Source organism: Eptatretus burgeri, chromosome 3 (genome assembly GCF_056783735.1).
Source record: "Eptatretus burgeri isolate ZD-2024b chromosome 3, Ebu_testis_v1, whole genome shotgun sequence".
Classification (NCBI taxonomy): domain Eukaryota; kingdom Metazoa; phylum Chordata; class Myxini; order Myxiniformes; family Myxinidae; genus Eptatretus; species Eptatretus burgeri.
Window position 1 is genome coordinate 115,210,144 of NC_140963.1, and position 22,690 is coordinate 115,232,833.

Genomic DNA, 22,690 nt, shown 5'->3' on the forward strand with positions numbered 1-22,690 from the left:
TATTGTCTGAATTTCGAACATTGACGTCTACTTCACGATATCTATCAGGAAAACAATCAACTTCATTCTAACTTAAATGTGGATGATGGGCCAAAAGTTTCGTTCCTGAGATCATCATCTATATTTTGCAGTAAAATAATTACAGTACATCAGACAACATAAACATATAACTTGGCAAACCTTGTTTATTCACAGCAGAATCGCAAAGTATCAGTCAAAATGTCATATTATATATTATAATAATAATAATTATTATTATTATTATGATTATTAATTTCGGATACAGCCTATGGCTGCTGGTTGCATCATTCCTGGGAGCGCGGCTGTACCGCTGATGCAGTGCCCTCTTGAACGTGCACCAAATCGTGCCAGCTGACGGGATGTCCAGTTTAACGTTCATCCGAGGGACGGCACACACATTGATGAATCACCCTGCCTGTGAAACACCGGGATGACAGTTTATAGCTGGGTCGGGATTCGAACCCAGGATAGACAGCTTGGAAGCGAGTGTGTGTGTACCGTGAGGTCATCCTGCCCTGCCCTTCCTGAAAGTAAATATCACGTAAAGTGAGATATTGTAATTGTTTGCACACTTCGTTCATACATTTGATGACAGTCGCAGGATGAGATTTCCCTGCAAAGCTCAATATTATTGCAGTGATGCAAACTCTTGTTCAATTAAGGTCTTCAATCTGTTCGCAGCACAGGGGCTTTGCGTATTGAGACTATCTTTCAAAATCATCCAAAGTGAAACATCACGCTGTCAAATCATGGGGACTGTGGGGGCCACTAACTCGTTCCTCAGCCTGTTACATTCTCCACCTGTAATGCATTGCCAGAATAAAGAAAATGGTGAGAATGTTTAATCTCAGAAATCTTGCATAACTATTTCACCAACTTAAAAAATATACAAAATGTCGTGTTGCAACAATAAATTGCATTTCATCTCGGTGAACAAACTTTTGGGCCACCCTGTGGTCCACTATTTGCAAAATTGTCCGTCCGCCACGATAACTCGTCTACGCTTTGCAAAAGACATCGCAGGATCTTTAACACCCACCAAGCAATGCTGACAGACAGGCCATCCAGTTTAATGTCCATGAGAGGTACGGCAGCGGGCACACATCACTGCCTGTGAAACACAAGTATGACAGTTTATAGCTGGGCCGAGATTCAAACCTGGGATGATAGCTCGTAGCTGGGTTGAGATTCAAATCTAGGCAAGACAGCTCAGAGGCGAGTGTTGTACCTCTCGTCCAGACAATGGTGCCAGCTGACTGCAATATGTATGATCAGGTCAGGTATGGGAGCATGTGCCAGAACAGCGCGTCGCTGCGTCCACTTTCCACCGGTACTCCAGGGACCTCTGTCTGACCGTCCCCCAGGCAGATGCCAGGCCCATCCCCATCTCCTTGAGATGCCGGTCAACCTGCTGCAACCACGAGGCACGTGGTCGGCCCATTAGCCTCCTCCACTCACGAGACTCCCTCGCTGAGAGAATCTGGTGAGCAGGATCAGCGTCAGGAAAACAAGTCACATGTCCATACAGCCGCAACTGACGCTCACGGACTATGCAGGTAACAAATCTCATCCGAGTCTCTCTCAGTAACCGCTCGTTGGACACAAAATCTGACCAGCGATAGCCAAGGATTTTCCGAAGAGACCTGGTACCAAACCAATTTAGTCTCCATCGGACATCGGCATCCATAGAGCAAGACTGGAAGCACCGAGGACCTGAGGACTCGGACTTTCGTCCTCCCGCACAGGTGCCGGCAGCGCCACACCCCATGATCCAGTGAATCCATGACTCCCCAGGCCCGACCCAGACGTCTATTGACTTCTGACTCACATCCAGCAGAGACATGAATATCACTGCCAAGGTAAGTGAATCTCTCCACGACCTCAACATCCTCACCACAAACAGGCGCAGACAGGATAGCAGCATCCAAGATGTCATTGAAAGCCTGGATCTTAGTTTTGATCTTAATATGTATGATTGCTATCTTTTTGTCCATAGATGGATATCAATTGGCCAGTTAGTGATTGCCTGAGGGGTGACATTGATTGGGGCTGCACCATTTGTCACTTCACAGTCACAATCATGGGTTGCACTTCAATCCATTCCTAAAACGGGTGCATCCAGGTGTGCTGCAGTATGATTTGCATCCACAGGTCACTCGTTTAAGACGGGGGACAATATTCTCACTTTCACTTGTGTGAAAGTTGACTCTTTCTTCCAGGAAAAAGTGTTAGTGTTGGAGACGTGACCTCTACCGGCTCTTGGTCTGCTTGTAGCCATATCTTTGCCTTGTAGAGTGGTGTTCGGCAAGTACAATGTGAATTTTCCAGGGCATCTCTTGTTGGGGGTAACATCTCCTGGCCCGTCTTGGCCTTGAAAAAAAATCTGGAACTGAGCAGGAACGATGGTTGGCACCTCAATAGTGTCATACAGGTGACACACAAACTTCTTGGGTTCTGGAAGAACTCCATCACAGCCAACTCTGCCGACAAGAAGAGGTTGTCTCTGGAAGGTTTTGGCAGTGTGACCTTTTCTTATGACCACGAAAGGGTGAACTTCTTTCATAGCTTGTTCATGCATGCAAGCCAAGCAATTTTGTCCTTCACAACAGTGCAAGCCTCTTGGATACATATGCCAGGTGTGGAGCAGCATCTTTGTTTCTTGGATGTTCCCGAGATCATCCATGTGCCTCGATTTGTCGATGGTGCACCTGCAGCAAGCATTACATCCATATCTCAAGAGACAACACTCTTGGTGTCGCTTTTGCCAACCGCTTCACATGAATGCAGTCGACATGGTGATAAGCCTCTTCAGGGTTTCCTACCAAAGCTAATATAATCTCTCCTAATTGATCTTGCATTTGGAGGACCCTGTAATGAGCTCACACTGCTGAAGTAGTTTCTAACTCTTATTTAGGAGGACTTTTGGGCAGGTATTTGGCAAGATCAAAAGCGATACACCGGCTCCCCAAAGCCGTAGAAAAAGGCTTTAACCAACCATTCTTTTTCACCTCATGAGGCGCATAGAGCTGTCAAGGGCAGTTTCGTTTGCTCAGGAGTACAACAGTCCTGGACAGGTCGCCACTCCGATGCAGGACTCTCGAATGGCTTATTACCCTTGTAAGCCAGTACTCATTTTGACGACCTCGGAAGGATGACGGACTGAGTCAACCCACCTCGTGTTATTTAACAGCATGGCAGAGGCTCAAACTCAGGACCGTAAGATCTTAAGCCAGCCACCTTAACAGTTAAGCCAGCACCAGGCCGAGAAGAGAGCCTTGGGATCCATTAATGAGCTTTCGTGTGGACTTCTTGTCCTCTCCAGTGTGGTGATCAAACGTGACCTCAACTCTTGTTTATTCTCTAAAACATTGTGTCAGATACTGCAGGAATCCTTGCTCTTGTAATTATCATAAAAAGGTACAATCGTGTATCTTATTACTGTTGTAGGATGCTGACAAAGGCTGAAAGAAAGATAGCTGCCGAGGGAATGTTTTGCACAGCAGTGTTGATAAAACACCGAGAAACCTGCATTCTCGTGTTCAATTCCACGGTGCACTGTTGATAGAAGGTGGTACATACTTTGAAGTGATAAAGTTTTTTTATTTTTTTTTTCAGAAAGATTATATTGAAGTAGATATTGGTCTCTGTAACACTCGGGATTTTCAAAATGACCTTCAGGGTAAAAATTGATGACGACACCACACATACACCTTGCGTGTGATTGGTTTTTCAACTAACAGTGCCATATACTTTGTGAATTGCAGAGATTTTAGAAATGGAAGCTGCCACATTGATCTTTGCTGGTTTTCATGGCAAGGTGTGTGAGAACCGAAGTTTTACATCCACCTGAAAATCCCTGACCCCTTCCATATTTTATTATTTCTTCCCCTCCACAATGCCACCTTCATCCACCTTTCCTCCCCTCTGGAGCCACATGTTCCCCTTTCCTCTTGTAACTATGTGCGTGTCTCCGACTTGTCAGTGCCCTGATTGTCAGGCAGCCCCTGCTCAGGGAGCTGAATCCCCTACATCGAGAGTTGATTCCATGGTCGTCCAGCTCCGCTCTGATAAGATGATCCGGGGGCGCGGCCACCGGTACGGCTTCGAAGCGCTCCAAACCCCCTCCGCTGGAAGAGGCGGGAGCAAGAAATGCGCGATAAGACAGCGCAACATTAGAACATCCTTCCGTCTTCTCCGTCTTTCTGCTCCTTTGCTCTTTTGAATCCTCCCAGCTCTGCTGCAACCTTGCGTCCGATCTCTGTGGAGCGCCTCGAGGTGGGTCGGAAGCAGCATTGTCGTGATGGCGGGAAACACGGGAAAGGAAAATGAGCCGCACCCGCCGCCTGTCTGTCCCCTGCCCGCGGCGGATGGACACCACGAGTCCAAGGTGCGTGCTGGGACGCCTGAGGAGCAATAGCTGAGTACCTTCTGTCCAGAAGCTCGTGTGTAGATCGCTCAGCATGGATTCAGGTTGATGGGTGTGAAAATGGATCACAAAAATACTCTATTTCGAAAAGGGGGTTAACACGGTGAATGATTGGGTCTCAGGATCAATCCCTGAAAGAGCTATGGTGGTGTCGAATAGACTGGATGATGCAGGCATATCATCAATGGCACCGTCATATGCCAGTCGTATTTAAGGGACGCACCTTTTGATGTCTCCACCACACCTGTGAAGGTGTCTGCTCGTTCTTTGCTCGATTAATAATGCCGAAAACGAGCTTAGCTTCTGACATAACGTGGGAATTGCATTGCATTTTAAGAGAAATTTCATGAGCATGGATGCGAATTTAGTGATTGATTGGTGGAGTAGCTTTGCTATAAATATGTACGTGGGTCATTTGCGATGTTCTTGGAACGAGATTCAATCCTGACAATTGTCAAAGGGATTTTTTTTTCCAATGTATATAAAAGGTCACGACGAAGCTTGGTGGGGCTGCAGAAGCGCTTATAAACTTGGTCGGTATCTTGATGAAGCAGACTCTCAAAGCATCCAGAATGTCACTCTCATCCTGAAAAGCTTACTCCCGGGAGTCTCCGGGTCTTTAACGTCTCCAAAAGTGTCGACTCCTTCAATGCAAAGGAAACCCAACGCTCGAGAACTATCGCATGAACGAAGCCAAGAGCGAGAAAGTCCGGTGAAGCAACAAGTCTTTGCCAGAAACTTCAAGAACAATATCTCTATAACCCTTCGTGCGCAGATAGATCGATAGATGTGGTGTTCAAAACATGCTGCGATCAAAGCACGCACGAGAAAACGCCCCCAACGTGGACAGGGGCCTCGCATCGCCGGGTGTCTTGGGTCGTTTCAGAGACGCGTCCCAGGATGTCCCTTTGTCCGAATATTGCGGGTCACACGATCCCCAAAGTCCCGCTGATACTCCCGAACATCACGCATCGTTGCTTCTTGGTCGAAACATCCTTTCTCCGCACAAAATGGGTCGAGTGAATTTCTTTTTTGTTTTTTTTTTAACCACCGAACACCATCAGATCACCTTTTGTACTTTCTACAAATTATCAAACAACGAACAAGTATTCAATGGATTATCACCATTCAAAGGAATTCTGCAAATGTAAAAAAAATAACTCATTTATTCGAAACTGCACACAGAAACGCACAGGTGTTCACATCACGGCTGCTTACCTGCTCACAAATTACGTTTACAAATTATGATGTTCCCACGGAGGTACAGCTTCATGTCGGGTTTTCAGACGACCATTGTACCAAAGTACACAGATAATAACTGGCTTTGCCCCCAAACACTATCTTATTTGCTTAAGCCTTGCTCCTACAGAGTGATATGCTTATAGATTGAATACAAAAGATGACCTTCAGGAAATACACAAAGGGGATCTTCTTCCAAGTCTTACTTTTCCTTGTTCTGGTCATCGAAGCGGCCACTTTTTCCTTCTCTTTGCAGATTTTGAGGAGGGGCTCGGTCTGAGTAAAGGTCAAGGACCATGGCCTCCACTCATTGCGTTTGATTAGTCGAAGCACAGGTTTGGCCTTTGGAGGCCAAGTCAGCACAGTCGGGTCATGCGTGGTGGATCTCTTCCCCACCCAGAGTTGGATAACCATGGTTTCCATGGCAGAAATTCTGCTCATGGAACACGACTCTCCCAGCAATATGAAAGCGGCAGGAAGGCCCAGGCGAGCTCATTAAGCCAAATATCTGCATTGGCTTCCAGAGGCCTCGTCATCCGCCCCAGGCAGATCACTCCACTCGTTCATCGTAGCTGCAGAATGTAAATGGAGGGATACCTCCTCATATCCCATCAAGTTTCCTCGTTTCAAGACTTCTTACTCCCCTTCTTCGCTTTCCGTGAGTTCAAAATCCTTTGTGTCCAGGTCACTGTGATGCAGGAATGGGTACAGGTATGACAGAGGTGAAACTTAGGTGATTTCTTCCCCTGCCCCATCACTTTTTCAATCTATCAGAGGAGGAGAGCCCATTTTATCCACCAGGAAGCCAAGGTAGAATCCAAATCTCGCATTCTAGCTCTCCGTAATGTTCGAAAAGAACCAGGACAAAAGATATGGATTTTAGACACTTTTATGCAATTTAAAAATTGATAAATTGCATTGTGACCAGAAAGTATAATGTCTACTCTCCCCCTCCCTCCTTGCCAATCCCAAAAGATAGCCCGGGTTTTATCGAGGATCAAGAACAAGGAAGTGTCAGGAATGACTGAAGTCAAAGTCAAACGTCTGGACTTAGCTTTTTACTTGCACATTTCCAGGGTTGCTTAATCATTGTATCTATCGCTGTCTATTCATTTGGTTACATATTTCAGCAGCCAATGGGGCTCAATCTCAGGACCCTGAGATCCTCAGCTGTTAGTCTGGGTTCAAATCCCACATACCATCGCCTATACTCTACAGTAACGTTTTTGTAATTCAGGTGAAGCTTCACCCATGTGCCTTAATGTCTTCATCCTGAATATGATGGATGTCCAAGCTCACTGAGAACAATCCTCATAGATCTTCCTTGTTAAAGATATGTCCTCTCCAGAGCCCGACACCATCCAGAACAAATTTGTTCGTAGTTGTTTTTCTGACCAAGATGAATATTTTCTTTAACACATCAGACCCATTTGCACTGATGGTATCATGTCTGTGTGTGTCTGTGCGTGTGCGTGAGGGAAAAGAATGACATGTCAATTTTGCCGAATTGGTTAGGATTTGTACACACAACACGCAATTACCCAAACGAGGTCACGGGCAAGGAGAGTTTTTCAAAGGGTAAAAGAAAAGCAAAAGAAAGTTTCCTGGGCAAACAAATTAACCCTAACGTACAGTTTAGGGTCAATTTTAATGTCGAGGAAGACCTCACGTGACCAATTTGGTGTAAGAATTTGCTCCGTTAGATACAATCTCACAGATTTATTGTGTAAAACCCTGTGGATTATTTAGCGTAGCTTTCCTTAGTAGGTTTGCTCGTGTGCCAGATGGAACCCTCAATTCCCCATTGACAAGGAGATGGTGCAGTCGGTGTGCTGATGTGAACGTGTTGGGTACACCCCACCTGTTTCTTGTTTCTTCCCACGAGAGCGAGGGTCATGGAAGAAGGAGAAAGGTTAAATTGACAGTGTGGTAGTGGAGCAACAATTGGGCAAAACCGGTAAGGGGATGATGTGAGAGAGAGAGAGAGAGAGAGAGAGAAAGGAAGAGAGAGAGAGAGAGAGAGAGAGAGAGAGAGAGAGAGAGAGAGAGAGAGAGAGAGAGAGAGAGAGAGAGAGAGAGACAGACAGACAGACAGACAGACAGACAGACAGACAGACAGACAGACAGACAGGCAGACAGACACAGAGACAGAGACAGATTTAAATCAGCAAGTAAGAGGATTTGGTTAGGAAAGGTTAATGGGGGTAATAAAGATCATGGGGAAGGATGACAAGTAGTGGAGGTGCACTGCCTGCATGAAGCCCAGGAGGAAAGAGTGAGACAGAACAGCCTCTGAAAGGCAGTTCCATAGATGGGAGAAGCGAAGAATCGAAGAGTTGAGGTGTGAAGCAGCCTGGATTGTAGAAGTTTAACCAAGAGAGGGTTACTGGATGAACCGGTGCTTCCTTGACTTGCTGGGGAGGGTCAGAGTACTGAGAGAGTCTGGGGAGCAATGTTAGAGAATATACGGGAGAAAACAGACTACCAACCTGCCTGTGATGTAAGAGCAACACACCTTGTGCTTTGACCTCATCATGCGAGATTCCAATGGAGCTACAGAATCCAAGGGAGACACATGTGATGCTGGGGCACCAGCTCCATTGAGCTTCAGGAAACAGCCTTGTACACTGTGAGTAGCTCTGATTTTCTAAGGAAATGAAAGATGGTGGATGTGGCTGGCTGTTGAGACCAGTTTTGCAATGTGGTCAGTCCAGAAAAGGTCATGGCTGATGGTTGACTGAGTAGTTCCAGAAATTGAACCTCTTCTTGTGGATGACCCTGAAAATAGAGTGGTTTCTTTTGATGATCATTGTGAAGTGATGGGGTGAGACTGCAAGATCTTCAAGGACGTATTCCATATATTGGACCAGAATCTGATCATTTCCAGATTATCAAAGTGATCGAGACACAGCTGCTGTGTGTTTAGTAGAGGGATGGGGACATAATGTGGAGTGTATGATTACATAATGTGTCTGAGATACTGTATGACAATGTGGAGTGTATGATGACATACTGTTTGACATAATGTGGAGTATAATGACATAATGTGTATGACATAATGTTGGTGTATGATGACATGATATGCATCACATAATGTAGGTGTATGATGACATAATGTGGATGACATACTGCATTACAATGTGAGTGCATGATGACATGTGTATGACATACCATGAGTGTATGATGACATAATGTGTATGAAATAATGTGGTGTATGATGACATAATGTGTATCACATACAGCATGACATAATGTGAGTGTTTGATGACATGTGTATGACATACCATAAGTGTATGATGACATAATGTGTATAACATAATGTGAGTGTATGATGACATGTGTATGACATACTTTATGACATAACGTGTGTATGATGACATAATGTGAGTGTATGATGACAATGTGTAGTGTATGATGACATTTGTCACCTATTCTATGACATAATGTGAGTGTTTGATCACATGTGTATGACATACCATGAGTGTATGATGACATAATGTGTATAACATAATGTGAGTGAATGATGACATGTGTATGACATACTTTATGACATAACGTGTGTATGATGACATAATGTGAGTGTATGATGACAATGTGTAGTGTATAATGACATTTGTGACCTATTCTATGACAGAATGTGAGTGTATGATGACATGACATACTGTATGACATAATGCAGATATGTGATGACATAATGTGTATGACGTAATGTGATAATGTGGAGTTACCTGCAAAAAGGAGGAGAGGATTTTCCAAGAGAAACATGTTGAATGTGTGAGTGGAGGAAGTCAGAAATTTAGGAATGAAAGCGGCCTTGAATGCGACAGGTGGAAAGCTCGGCAAGCAAAGCAGGATGCCAGACTGTGGAATTCCCGGTATGTTTCAGGGAGACGGTCCTGACTTATTGTTTGAAATAGAGAGCTCCCAACCATTGCTGAGAGAGGAGCAGAAACTTGTCCAGAGTTGAGTGACCGGGATGAAATCTAAACTGATGGTCGGACATCAGACTGTTTGAAAACAGGAAAGACGTCATCGTAAGCAATGATGGATTCCACGACTGCTTCTAAATTTGAAGTAAATTCACTGGCATGTAGTTGGTAGAGTCTGTTTTTGTATCCTTCTCGTGGACAGAAGTGATGTTTGCTCACATCCATGCAGAGAGAAGGCGGCCAAAAGAGAATGACAGACTGAAAATGGCAGAGTGGGAGCAAGAACAGCACAGCAGGATTTGAGAACAAGGGCAGACTGTTGGGCAATATGAATAATAGGGAACGTTGCACATTGGAAATTGATGAGAAATTGTGACAAAGGAGAATTTGAATTTTTGAGCTCAAATTTCACTTTGGTCAATTGAATATAATGTGGAGTACATAGCTTTGGATGTCTTCCTCTTCCTTCCCTCCTCTTGCTTCTGCAGGATTTTGGATGGATCGAGGAATGAATGATACAGGAGCTGGTGTGTGAAACTTTGGAATGCGTGGAGACCCAATTTTAGACGAGGAATGGTGTGAAGTGGGTGTGCAATGAGTGATGACAGTAGCACCCCTACTGGAAGGAATCCCCATTTCAGAGTGAGGTTAGACATGGGAATTCAGGTGATTCGGAAAATGGAAGCTGCGAGGATGCTGGTGATGACAGGGTGAATGATTTGAGTGAAATGCAAATGTGTAGTGAATAGCTGGGAGGATTGCAGTGGTTGTTGTAGAGTGGTGAGGAATAAGCACTGGGCTTGGAGCCAACCAGGAAATCCAACTTAGGCAATTTAGTTAGGAAGCACAGGTACCCAGGGAGGACCTGAGATGAGTGTGCCAGGAAGGGCATCGTGGGTGATGGAAGCAGGGGTCCCGGGGTGGTTGCCAGTGAGGGCCCCACGATATTTAGGAGCACGGGAGGACGCTCCAGGAGTGTCCCCAAGGCTCATATGCCACGAAGGAAGAGATAGACTGGTAAGCCTACAGTGGAGCCACATTGTGCCATGTCGACCCATTGCCACAGAATGGTCAAGGCCGGACAAAACTTTCTTCAACTTTCACGTGAGCAGGACATATAGTCCAGTTAATAGTGGATATGTCAGGGTACAATGGGGACAGAGCGGGATGGGTTGGGTACAAGAGATTTCGAGGCAAAGACAGTTTAGACATTCTGCCTTATCTCAGGCAGAGTCCGCAGTACAGCCGTTTGAGGTGAGCAACAAGGATGGAGGAGGAGCAAACACCAGAAACAGACTTGAAAAAGTGCCACCATGACTTGGAGGAAGGAGACTGGAGAGTTCAGCCTTCACATTTGCAAGATGGAGTTCACACCATAGTGAGCCTTGCAGAATGAACGAGAATTACCCTCAGTCAGGTTAACTTTCAAACATGAGAAAGCAGGCTGCTTGAATGTAACTGCCTCCAATCTAACAGTGCGGTGGCTCATTGAAGAGCGAGTTGACAGATGGTCTGAACTGACAGTGAGGAAGCAGGTGGACATAATAAGCAAAGGAATAAATGAATGAAGACGGAGAGAAGGGAGGACAGAGGTAACACAGTAACCTCCATGTAAGAGGGTTGGGGTTCATGGGTTGAGAAATGATACTGGGAAAAGATGGGATATTTCACAATACATACCCCATAGGCCATGGGCAGCCATTCACCCCACACAACCAATTTCTCTGCAGTCTTGCCTTTCTCCTTCGTGCTCTCACATCTGACTGTTGTGGCATCGTACCCATGTGCCTGTATCAGCACACCTGGCAGCTGCCACTGTAGTCCCCCGTGAGTGGATTTCTGCTACACAGGTGCATTCTGAACATGTCTTATGTTCCCTGATGATCTCCTTCATTTTGTTCGTTTAAAGTTACGTTTGTACAGTTTTAACTACAAATTATGGACTGGCAGGATAGCCAGGAGGCACGGATACTAACCCCTGAGCTCTCCAGCCTGAGTTTGAATCCCAAACCAGCTTCTGTTATCCTGATGTCTTGTAGGCAGGGAGATTCATCAATGTTTATCTCCCTCGGATGGATGTTAAACAAACCCGCCGACCAGCATTAGTTTCCAGTCGTTAAAGATTCTCCAGTGTCCTTCTCGAAGAGTCGGCGAGTTATTACCGGCATCCTGAACAAAACACAACTTCCTGTTCTAATCTACAGGAGCACTGCACCAGCTGCACAGCTGCAACCTCAGTAAATTATGTTACCCACAGCCATGTGCTGCACATGAAAAAAAGATCATAAATGACCTCTGTGTCTCTCTCTCTCTCTATCTCTTTCTCTATCTCTCTCCCTGTCCCTGTCCCTGTCCCTGTCCCTGTCCCTGTCCCTGTCCCTGTCCCTGTCCCTGTCCCTGTCCTTGTCCCTGTCCTTGTCTCTGCCTCTGTCTCTCGTATATATCTCTGTATCTCTATCTATATATATATATATCTCTCTCTCTCTCTCTATATATATATATATATATATATATTTTTTTAATGTCTATATATGTATCTATATTTCTCTTTCTCTCTCTCTCTCTCTCTCTCTCTCTCTCTCTCTCTCTCTCTCTCTCTCTCTCTCTCTCTCTCTCTCTCTCTCTCTCTCTCTCTCTCTCTCTCTCTCTCTTTCTCTTTCTCTTTCTCTTTCTCTTTCTCTTTCTCTTTCTCTTTCTCTTTCTCTTTCTCTTTCTCTTTCTCTTTCTCTTTCTCTTTCTCTTTCTCTTTCTCTTTCTCTTTCTCTTTCTCTTTCTCTTTCTCTTTCTCTCTCTCTCTCTCTCTCTCTCTCTCTCTCTGTATCTCTCTCTCTCTCTCTCTCTCTCTCTCTCTCTCTCTCTCTCTCTCTCTCTCTCTCTCTCTCTCTCTCTCTCTCTCTCTCTCTCTCTCTCTCTCTCTCTCTCTCTCTCTCTCTCTCTCTCTCTCTCTCTCTCTCTCTCTTTTCTCTTTCTCTTTTTCTCTCTCTTTTCTCTCTCTTTTTCTCTCTCTTTTTCTCTCTCTTTTTCTCTCTCTTTTTCTCTCTCTTTTTCTCTCTCTTTTTCTCTCTCTTTTTCTCTCTCTTTTCTCTCTCTTTTCTCTCTCTTTTTCTCTCTCTTTTTCTCTCTCTTTTTCTCTCTCTTTTTCTCTCTCTTTTTCTCTCTCTTTTCTCTCTCTTTTCTCTCTCTTTTCTCTCTCTTTTTCTCTCTCTTTTTCTCTCTCTTTTTCTCTCTCTTTTTCTCTCTCTTTTCTCTCTCTTTTTCTCTCTCTTTTTCTCTCTCTTTTCTCTCTCTTTTTCTCTCTCTTTTTCTCTCTCTTTTTCTCTCTCTTTTTCTCTCTCTTTTCTCTCTCTTTTCTCTCTCTTTTTCTCTCTCTTTTTCTCTCTCTTTTCTCTCTCTTTTCTCTCTCTATATATATATATATATATATATATATATATATATATATATATATATATATATATATATATATATATATATATATATATATATATATATATATATATATATATATATATATATATATATATATATATATATATATATATCTCTATGTATGTATATATATATATATATAGATAGGAATATATACATAACGCATGTATATATTCCTATATCTCTATATATTCCTTTATATCTCAATATATCTCTCTCTATATATATATATATATATATATATATATATATATATATATATATATATATATATATATATATATATATATATATATATATATATATATATATATCTCTATCTTTATCTCTACATCCATCCATCCATCCATCCATTCCCCCCCCCCTTTCAAGAAATATATTTATGCCTGGTCCATTTACCTGTAGATTAATTCCACTGAGTCAATAAAGCAGGGGAAACGACACAACATTATTTAAATAATGATTTACGAAACCTTTTTTTCTTTCTTTCTTTTTCTTACCTTCAATGGGTGAAGTATGTTTGTGAATCATCTTGTTTTATACTCGCCATCTTTTCAAAAGCCTCTCCCCTCTCCCCCCTGAGAAATCACACGGTTGCACCTTGGTTAATGAAACCGATTGCAATGAGCTCACCGATAACAGCAGCAGTTCGAACAGCTTGAAAGTTAAACGAGTTAAACATCCGTCGTGGTGAGAAGCAAACCTCGATCATGAAACCAGGTGGTTCTGAACATCGTCCGAGAATTCCAACAGCGAAACGTTCATCCCAATGAAGAACTTCAACCTCGCCAGAAAAACAAGCATCCCACTCCACATTTGGAAAACAAATAAAATAATATGTCCAGGAAGTTGTAAAACTTTGACTGCAAATCTCCGCATGTGCACTAAACGTGAAATCGATGGAACCAATGAGAAAACAAGTTCAAAGTGAGTAAGGATGGACAAGTGAACGTGTTCCGTGAAAACGTGATCACAGCCTCCAAAAATGGCAGTCTTACCAACTCCAATTACACCTGGCGCGCTGCGATCATTTCTTATATCGCTTTTAATTATTATCCTTTTACAGATGAGCGTAAAATCGGGAATAACAGTCATCCAGTAATATATACGTGCTTTGACAAGGAACCAAGATGCAGAAGGAAGCCATTAGGACTACCACAGCATGTGCAATGGTTGCCAACCTGTGATTGTTTTGACTTTACTTTATCTTTTTTTGAATGCTGAGGATCAAGCAAGGTAGCAACACGTGGGAATGTAATTATATCGAGAAACAATGTAACGTCGACACAAAGTGACAATTCCAGTGACTGCCTGCAAAAGTATTCACCCTTCCTCCATAGTTTTTACATCATTTTGATGCCACTTGAGCTTATTTTCATGACGCTTTCCAATCAAACTTGATATATGGAGTCCTCACAAACTACTCCAAAGTGATTAAGCTAAAAAAAAAAAGAAAAATGCAGATAAAATATGAATAAGTCATGTGAACAGAGAAAATCAGGTGATTCTCAGCTATATAAGTATTCAAACCCTTTGCCTAATTAACCCAAAAACACTTCAGGAGCAAATTTTTTGTTTAAAAGTTTACAAAATAAGTGTAATCGCTTTCACCTGTATGTAATCAGTGGGCTCACTCTAAAATTAATCTCCACAACTTATCTAAGGACTTTTAAGGTGCAACTCACTTGGACAACCAACAAGGCTAACATGAAGACCACAAGGAGCTTTCCAATGAAATCAAACATAAAGTGGTGGAGAAGCGCCGTTCAGGAGAGGGTTATAAGAAGATTTCAAGGTTACTCGTTATCCCTTTGAGTAGGGTGAAATCCATCATTAAGAAGTGGAAGACGTGTCATACCACCCAGACTCTACCCAGATCATGTCGCCCATCCAAACTTAGCAGCCGGGCAAGCAGGAAACTGATTCTTTTTGGGGGGGGGAGGGGGGTAGCCTAAATCCCACAATGACTATGAAAAATCTGCAGTGCTCCATGTCTGAGATGGGGGGTCAGCGCTCATCAATCAACAACATCCCACTCCCTTGACAAAGCTGGCTTCTATGGACAGTTTTTGTTTTTTTTGGTCAACATTGTCGAGGTTCGTATGAGAGCTAACACACAATGCACAGCAAGGGGGGCATGAGACAAGAGGGGCAGGAGAGGGAAGGACAAAACATTGGGAAACAGAGACATTTGGATATCTGTGGAAGGGAGAGCGATGGGGTGGGGAACACGGGGAATACAAGATAGACACCACAGGGACTTTCAGGAAGGAAAGCAGGGAACTTGAAGGATGTGGGTTTGGGGTGGATTAATAGGGGTAGAAAAGATTGAGGTTTTGGATGGGGGAAGATAAGATGTGGTGGTAAACAGCTGTTTTGAAGGCCTGGAGGGGAGAATGGGATTGAAGAGAGTGTGGGAGTTTATTACAAAGGTGGGGAAATGAGGAATGAAAGAGTGAAGGTGAGCAGTGATTTGTGATTGTGGTAGTTTTACCAGAAGGAGGTTGCTAGCGGACCTTGAGTGCCCTGTGGAAATGTGTGGGGGGGGGCGACATTTTGCAGTCAGAGCAGGGGGGGGGAGATGAGACCAAAGAGGAGACGGTAGAAGATATAAATACCACCAACCTGCCTGCGATGAGAGAGTCAGAGGCCCAAAGCCTCAGCCTCACCGCGGGAGATTCCAATGATCCGAAGTGCCTTGGTTTTCACAGCGTGAAGCCGAGAAAGGTGAGAGGCAGGATCACAGGCCCAGAGGAGAGAGCAGTACTCCATCAGGCTGTGGATGAAAGCTTTGTATGTTGTCAGGAGCTCAGGTGTGCCTAGGAAGGACTTAGCATGACGGAGGATGCCTATTTGGCGACTAACTGGAGGCCAAGTTGGCTTTCACAGAAAAGATCATGGCAGATAGTGAGACCCAGAAGCTTGAATGAAAGGACTTCTTCCAGAGGACTGTTGAGAAAGTAGCTGGGGGGGGGGCGTTCTAAATGGGACTTTCGGAGAGACATTGTAAGAGTTTGAGATTTGTCAGGATTGAAGGACATGTTCAATGTGTTGGACCAGTTTGTGATTTTATCCACATCTGCAGAGAGGGAAGAAGCTGCTGCTTGCCGATCTGAGGGATGACAGGTGGTACGGCAGAGGGTGGAGTCATCAGCAAAGAGATGAAGAGGATTTTTCAGAGAGTCAGATTATTGATGAAAACCAGAAAAAGAATAGGATCCAGAATGCTACCTTGAGGAGCTCCAGCCTGGACAGGAAGGGGGGATGAAAGAACTCCATTTAGGGCCACACGTTGGCTGCGACAGGAGAGGAAGTCTGCGAGCCATGAGTGGAGATGGCCTTGGATACCATCGGAAGAGAGTTTGGTGAGCAGGGCAGGGTGCCAGACCATGTCAAAAGCACGTGATATGTCTAGGGATATAGCTCTGATTTCATGTCCAGCATTGAGGACCTCGATCCATTATTGGGAGAGCAGAAGCAGCATATCCAGGGTAGAGTGACCTGGTCTGAAACCAAATTGATGATCGGAAATCAAGCCATTGGAGAAGAGGAAGGATTTCATGTCTGAAGCGATGATGGATTCCATAACCTTGCTGATGATTGGGAGAATGCTGATTGCTCTGTTGTTGCAGGGATCTGTGTTTGCACATTTTTTATGCAGGGCAGTGATGTTTACTGATTTCTATGCAGATGGCAGATTACCTTGAGCAAATGAAAGGGTGAATATAACAGAGAGAGGGTAAGCGAGCGCAGAGATGCAGGTTTTTAGGACACGTGGGCTGATGCTGTCTGGACCTGTTACAGAATCTGAGTCGAGGTTTGACAGAAATCTCTCCCCTTTGTCAAAGGAAAAGGACCCAGAGTCCAGGGACATTTGTGTGTGTCTGGGTGAGGTGAGTAAAGAAAGCGATGGGTTTCGGACACAAGATTTAGATGCAAACACGGAGTTTCGGCATTCAACCTTTTCACATGAGGTATCAGCAGTGCGGCCATTCGAGGTAAGGAAGGGGATGGATGGGGATCATACACCAGAAACAGATTTGATTATATGCCACCAGGATTTGGAGGAGGGAGAGAGTTTTGAGATTTCAGACTTGAGAAAAGAAAAGAACATGGCAAGAATGAAGCCATGACTGAAGAAGACATATCTAAAAGCTCACATGGAGTTTGCGAAAAAGCATCTCAATGATACTGCAGGTGTGTGGAGAAACGTTTTCTGCTCAGACGAGACAAAAATTATACTTTTTGGTCAAAATTCAGTGTTTCGTCTGGCACAAGCCGAACACTGAACTCACTGGAAAATGATCTGAAGCACAAAGCGAAAGTCACACTGGAATGGCTGAATAGGATCGAAATAAATGTTCTTGAGTGGTTCTGTCAAAGTCCTGACTTGAACACAAATTAACATTTCAGGTGAGACTTGAATATTGCAGTTCATCGACAGTCCCCGTCAAACTTGGCAGAGCGAGAGCAATTTTCACGTGAAGAATGGGTAAATATTTTGCCCACCCGCTGTGCAAAACTGGTAGATATCTACTGAAAAGGACTCGGAGTAGTCATCGCTGTAAAAGGTGCTTCCACCAAGTACTGACCCAAGTGGGTGAATACTTTAACAACCAGTGAATTTTGATTTGTACATGTGTTTTTTTACAGGTATTCCTGACATGTAACCACTGTCAACTATAACAGTGTTTAGTTTGATCTCTTCAGTTATGAACAAAAAAGTTCATTTGGAAAAATTGCTTTTACATAATTTATAATTTATCCAAATGAGGGGATAAATGCTTTTGATGGCCACTATATATTCATTCATTATATATATATATATATATATATATATATATATATATATATATATATATATATATATATATCGATATAAAAAACAAATATATATATATACATATAAATATATCTATCGATCTATAATTACAGTAGTGTGTGTGTGTGTGTGTGTGTGTGTGTGTGTGTGTGTGTGTGTGTCTGTGTGTGTCTGTGTGTGTCTGTGTCTGTGTCTGTGTCTGTGTGTGTGTGTGTGTGTGTGTGAGACCGCTGTTTCTCGACAACCACTGGTCCGATCTAATTGAAACTTGCCAGGTATATTGCTGGGGCCCTGAGGATGTGCCTTTTCAAGGTTTGAAATTAATCGGACAAGGGCTCCCCAAGTTATGGCCATTTATTTACCAAACCATGACAAGACACGTTTCTGCGGCCATTTATTTACCAACCAATGACAAGACATGTTGCTGCGTAGGCGTGGCCGATGGGGAAGAGAACCTCAGCCGCGTTCCCCATTACGGGTTACAACGTACGGACTTCCGGATAGTGATGACTTCGTGTATTCTAATAATTTCTCGATTTCTTATCCGCATTTATAGATAAACACAATGCCCCAATCCAGTCGTTGTTTACGAGAGCGAAGGAACGGCCTGAGTGATTGTTTGGAAGTTTTTTTTTCAGTTTTTTTTTTCTTCTCTCATCTCTTCTCTTTGTGTTTTTCCTTGTGATGACATTGCGAAAAGGCAAAATACGTTGGCGCTAATTGAATAATTGGCCATTAAAACTAAATTGCGAATAATCATAACTGAGATAAATGCGAACTTCCGGACAGTGAGGACTTAACTTCACGTAGGCCGGTGCGCGGCCGGCCGACGATGACGTCACGTGCCGGTTACGATGGGGATCGATCGGTGCCCCAGTTACCTTGGCGTAGGAGTGGCAATGGTCAATGGCAGCGAATGTCATGGCAAGCAAACACAGGGAGGTAAACTTGATTTTAATTTTCATTTTAATTAACTCTGTGTGTGTAAGTATCACAGCAGTTGTTACTTCAATGCAAGCGATAATTCGTGGAATGCATGTGAACAGTCCGTACGAGCACACACCACTTTCGGATAGTGATGACTTAATGTATTCTAATAATTTCTCGATTTCTTATGTGCATTTATAGATAAACACAATGCTTTCACACAATAAAACACAATGCTTTAACTGAATCCAGTCGTCGTTTACGAGAGTGAAGGAACGGCCTGTGTGGTTGTTTCTGGCTCGCGGTTTGAAAGTTATTATTTTATTTTTTTTGGTTTGCACGTACGGCCACGCACGTACGGGCATGCGAGAGCGAAGGAACGGCCTGTGTGGTTGTTGTTTCTGGCTGGCAGTTTGAAAGTAATTTTTTTTTTTGCATGTACGGCCACGCACGTCCGGGCACGGACCAGTATATAGAAATATATATATATATATATATATATATATATATATATATATATATATATATATATATATATATATACATATATATACATATATATATATATATATATATATTTATATATATATATATACATATATATATATATATATAAATATTTATATACATCCATACATACATATGCACACAATGATTGCAAAACTCCGTCTCCCACTGCTTTGATGGATGAGCTGATAAAATAACGTCAACTGGAGGGTTACTCGGTGGAGTGTATACCTCCACCCCGCAGTGCCTGATCCAGTGGAACATATCAGGCCCAATACATTTTTGAAATGTGTTATATGTCGTTTTTGGCCTGATCTCTCAATGGTGAAGTATGACTTTAAAAATTAAATAATTCTCATATCCAAATACAGATTCGGATCTTCACCAAAATCGAATCGATTCTTCCTTGTCACATTCTCAACCTGTCCACCAAGTTTCTGCTGAATCTATCCACAACATTTTGAGATATCATGATATCCATCGTTTTTGTCCCCCATCTCTCAATGGCGAAGAATCACTTTAAAAATTAAAAAATAAATCAGATCCTGATTCGGATCTTCACCAAAATGTAATCGTCCTTGTCACACTCCCAATCTGTCCACCATATTTCATCCGAATCCATGCACAACTTTTTGAGATATCCTGCTCAGACAGACAGACAGGGTTGAAAACATAACCTCTGCCCACCTTCTCTGGTGGAGATTACAAAGATATCCTTCACACAAAAAGGGGTGTAAACATAACCTCCTTCCATCTTAGGTGGCAAAGGTAATAACATGTGAAGCAAAGAAGCAACAATATGATGGTCGATCTGGGTCCATGGGGTTTTCTTTTAATGGTTTGTTATTACTCAGTCGGGGTCATAACCGCTGATCTCCCAGACTCAGAGCGGATGCTCCAACCATTGAATACGTCACTGAGTCTGATCAATCTCACCGGACGATTCCAAATGGGACCTTCTCTCCCAAATCGGGACATTTGGCATGTGTGGGGGCTTCAGCAATTTCAAGACGTGGCGTTCACAATGATGTCATTTCAACTTCTATCTTCTCATCCAAACTCTGTCTTCCTCATATGTGGCGACTTCAATTGTCATCATGCCAGTTGGCTAGGTGTGGGTACCTCTCTCACCTGTCATGGCACCTCAGCAAATGCTTTCTGCGACTCATTGGGACTGACTCGATCGGTCAACTTCCTGACCCGGATCTCAACCAATGGTATTCCATCTCTTCTGGATCTGATTTTGACAAATTTCCCTGAAAATATCTGCTGCTCTTCCCCCGCTCCAATCGGTTCTTCTGACCACGTCCTTGTCAAAGTGGACATCTCTCTGGCTATTATCAGAGAACCACCTCACCGCCGTCGAGTCTGGCATTTCACTCAAGCCGACTGGCAGGGTCTCCAAGCAGCCCTCAAACTTATAGACTGGTCTCCTATCGCTACTTTCTCAAACATCAACTCATCCTGGGAATTCTTTCAAAGAAACTTGCTCTCCCTCATGCACAGATATTATCCCCTCTCGTCTTCAGTTGTGCTACCCTTCCTCTCCCGCCCTTGGTTCACTGAAGCTTGTGGCGAGGCAGTTGTCCTGAAACAACTTTCCTTTGCCTCATGGAAAGCAAACCCAACTGATGGCAATCTCAGTTCCTTCCATAAATCTCGGAACAAGTGTGTATCTACCCCCAGGAGAGCCAGAAAACAACACCTTTCTCATCTCAAGTCTGAACTCTCAAACCTCTCTCCCTCCTCAGAATCCTGGTGACGTCTAATCAAATCTGTTTCTGGTGTATGTTCCCCCTCCATCCCTCCCTTACCTCAAATGGCCGCACTGCTGATACTGCACGTGAAAAAGCTGAATGCCTAAACTCGGTGTTTGCAGCTAAATCTTGTGTCCAAAACCCATCGCTTTCTCCACCCACCTTACACAGTCGCACGCAACTGTCCCTGGACTCTGTGTCCTTTTCTCCTGACAAGGTGGAGAGCTTGCCGTCAAACCTCGACTCAAATTCTGCAACCGGTCCAGACGGCATCAGCACACGTGTCCACAAAGCCTGCTCTTCTGCTCTTGCTCACCCTCTCTCTGTTCTATTCACCCTCTCATTTGCTCAAGGTCATCTGCCATCTGCTTGGAAATCAGCAAACATTACTGCCCTGCACAAAAAGGAACAAAGACAGATCCCTGCAACTCCAGACCAATTAACCTTCTCCCAATCATCAGCAAGGTTATGGAATTCATCATCGCTTCAGACATCAAATCCTTCCTCTTCTCCAATGGCTTTATTTCTGATCATCAATTTGGTTTCAGACCAGGTCACTCTACCCTGGATATGCTGCTTCTGCTCTCTCAACAATGGATGGAGGTCCTCAATGCCAGACAGGAAATCCGAGCCGTATCCCTGGATATATCACGTGCGTTTGACATGGTCTGGCACCCTGCCCTGCTCACCAAACTCTCTTCCAATGGTATCCAAGGCCATCTCCACTCATGGCTCGCAGACTTCCTCTCCTGTCGCAGTCATCGTGTGGCCCTAAATGGAGTTCTTTCATCCTCTTCCTGTCCAGGCTGGAGTTCCTCAAGGTAGCGTTCTGGGCCCTGTTCTTTTTTCTGGTTTTCATCAATGATCTCTCCGACTCTCTGGAATATCCTCTATATCTCTTTGCTGATGACTCCGTCCTCTGCCGTACCATCGGTCATCCCTCAGACCGGCAGGCAGCAGCTTCTTCGCTCACTGCTGATCTGGATAAAATCACAAACTGGTCCAACATGTGGAACATGTCTTTCAATCTGGACAAATCTCACACTCTCACTATGTCTCTTCGAAAGGACCGTTTAGAAACCCGCGCCCCCCCCCCATCCACTTTCTCAACAATCCTCTGGAAGAAGTCCTTTCTTTCAAGCTTCTGGGTCTCACTATCTGCCATGATCTTTACTGGGAAAGCCACATTTCAAACCTCGCCTCCAAAGCCAGTCGCCGACTGGGAATCCTCCGTCGTGCAAAGTCCTTCCTTGGCCCTCCTGAGCTCCTGACCACTTACAAAGCTTTTGTCCATAGCCTGATAGAGTACTGCCCTTCCCTCTGGGCTGGTGCTCCTGCCTCCCACCTTTCTCGGCTTCACGCTTTAGAAACCAAGGCATTTTGCATCATTGGCATCTCCCACAATGAGGCTGAGTCTGTGGGCCTCTCACTCATTCACCGCAGGTTGGTCAGTGGTCTTTCTGTCTTCTATCGTCTCCGCTTCAGCCTCGCCCCCCCCCCCTGCTCTCTCTGTGATTTGTCCCCACCACAATTCCGCAGGGCACTCAAGGTCCGCCAACAACCCCCTTTTGGTAAAACTACCAAAATCACGAATCACTGCTCACCTTCACTTTTTCATTCCTCTTTTTTCCCG

General features: G+C 43.9%; 1 protein-coding gene across 2 annotated transcripts in view; it reads left to right on the forward strand.

The window, feature by feature from the left end:
- The first annotated feature begins 4,119 nt into the window (after positions 1-4,119).
- STAC (SH3 and cysteine rich domain) overlaps positions 4,120-22,690 on the forward strand; it is a 202,706-nt gene continuing 184,135 nt past the window's right edge. The window contains exon 1 of one of the 2 annotated variants that reach the window (XM_085875202.1): positions 4,120-4,408. In XM_085875202.1, coding sequence (XP_085731328.1) covers positions 4,322-4,408 — 87 coding nt within the window. In that variant the 5' untranslated portion in view covers positions 4,120-4,321. The remainder of the gene's footprint in view (positions 4,409-22,690) is intronic. The other variant, XM_085875203.1, reaches the window with a different exon arrangement.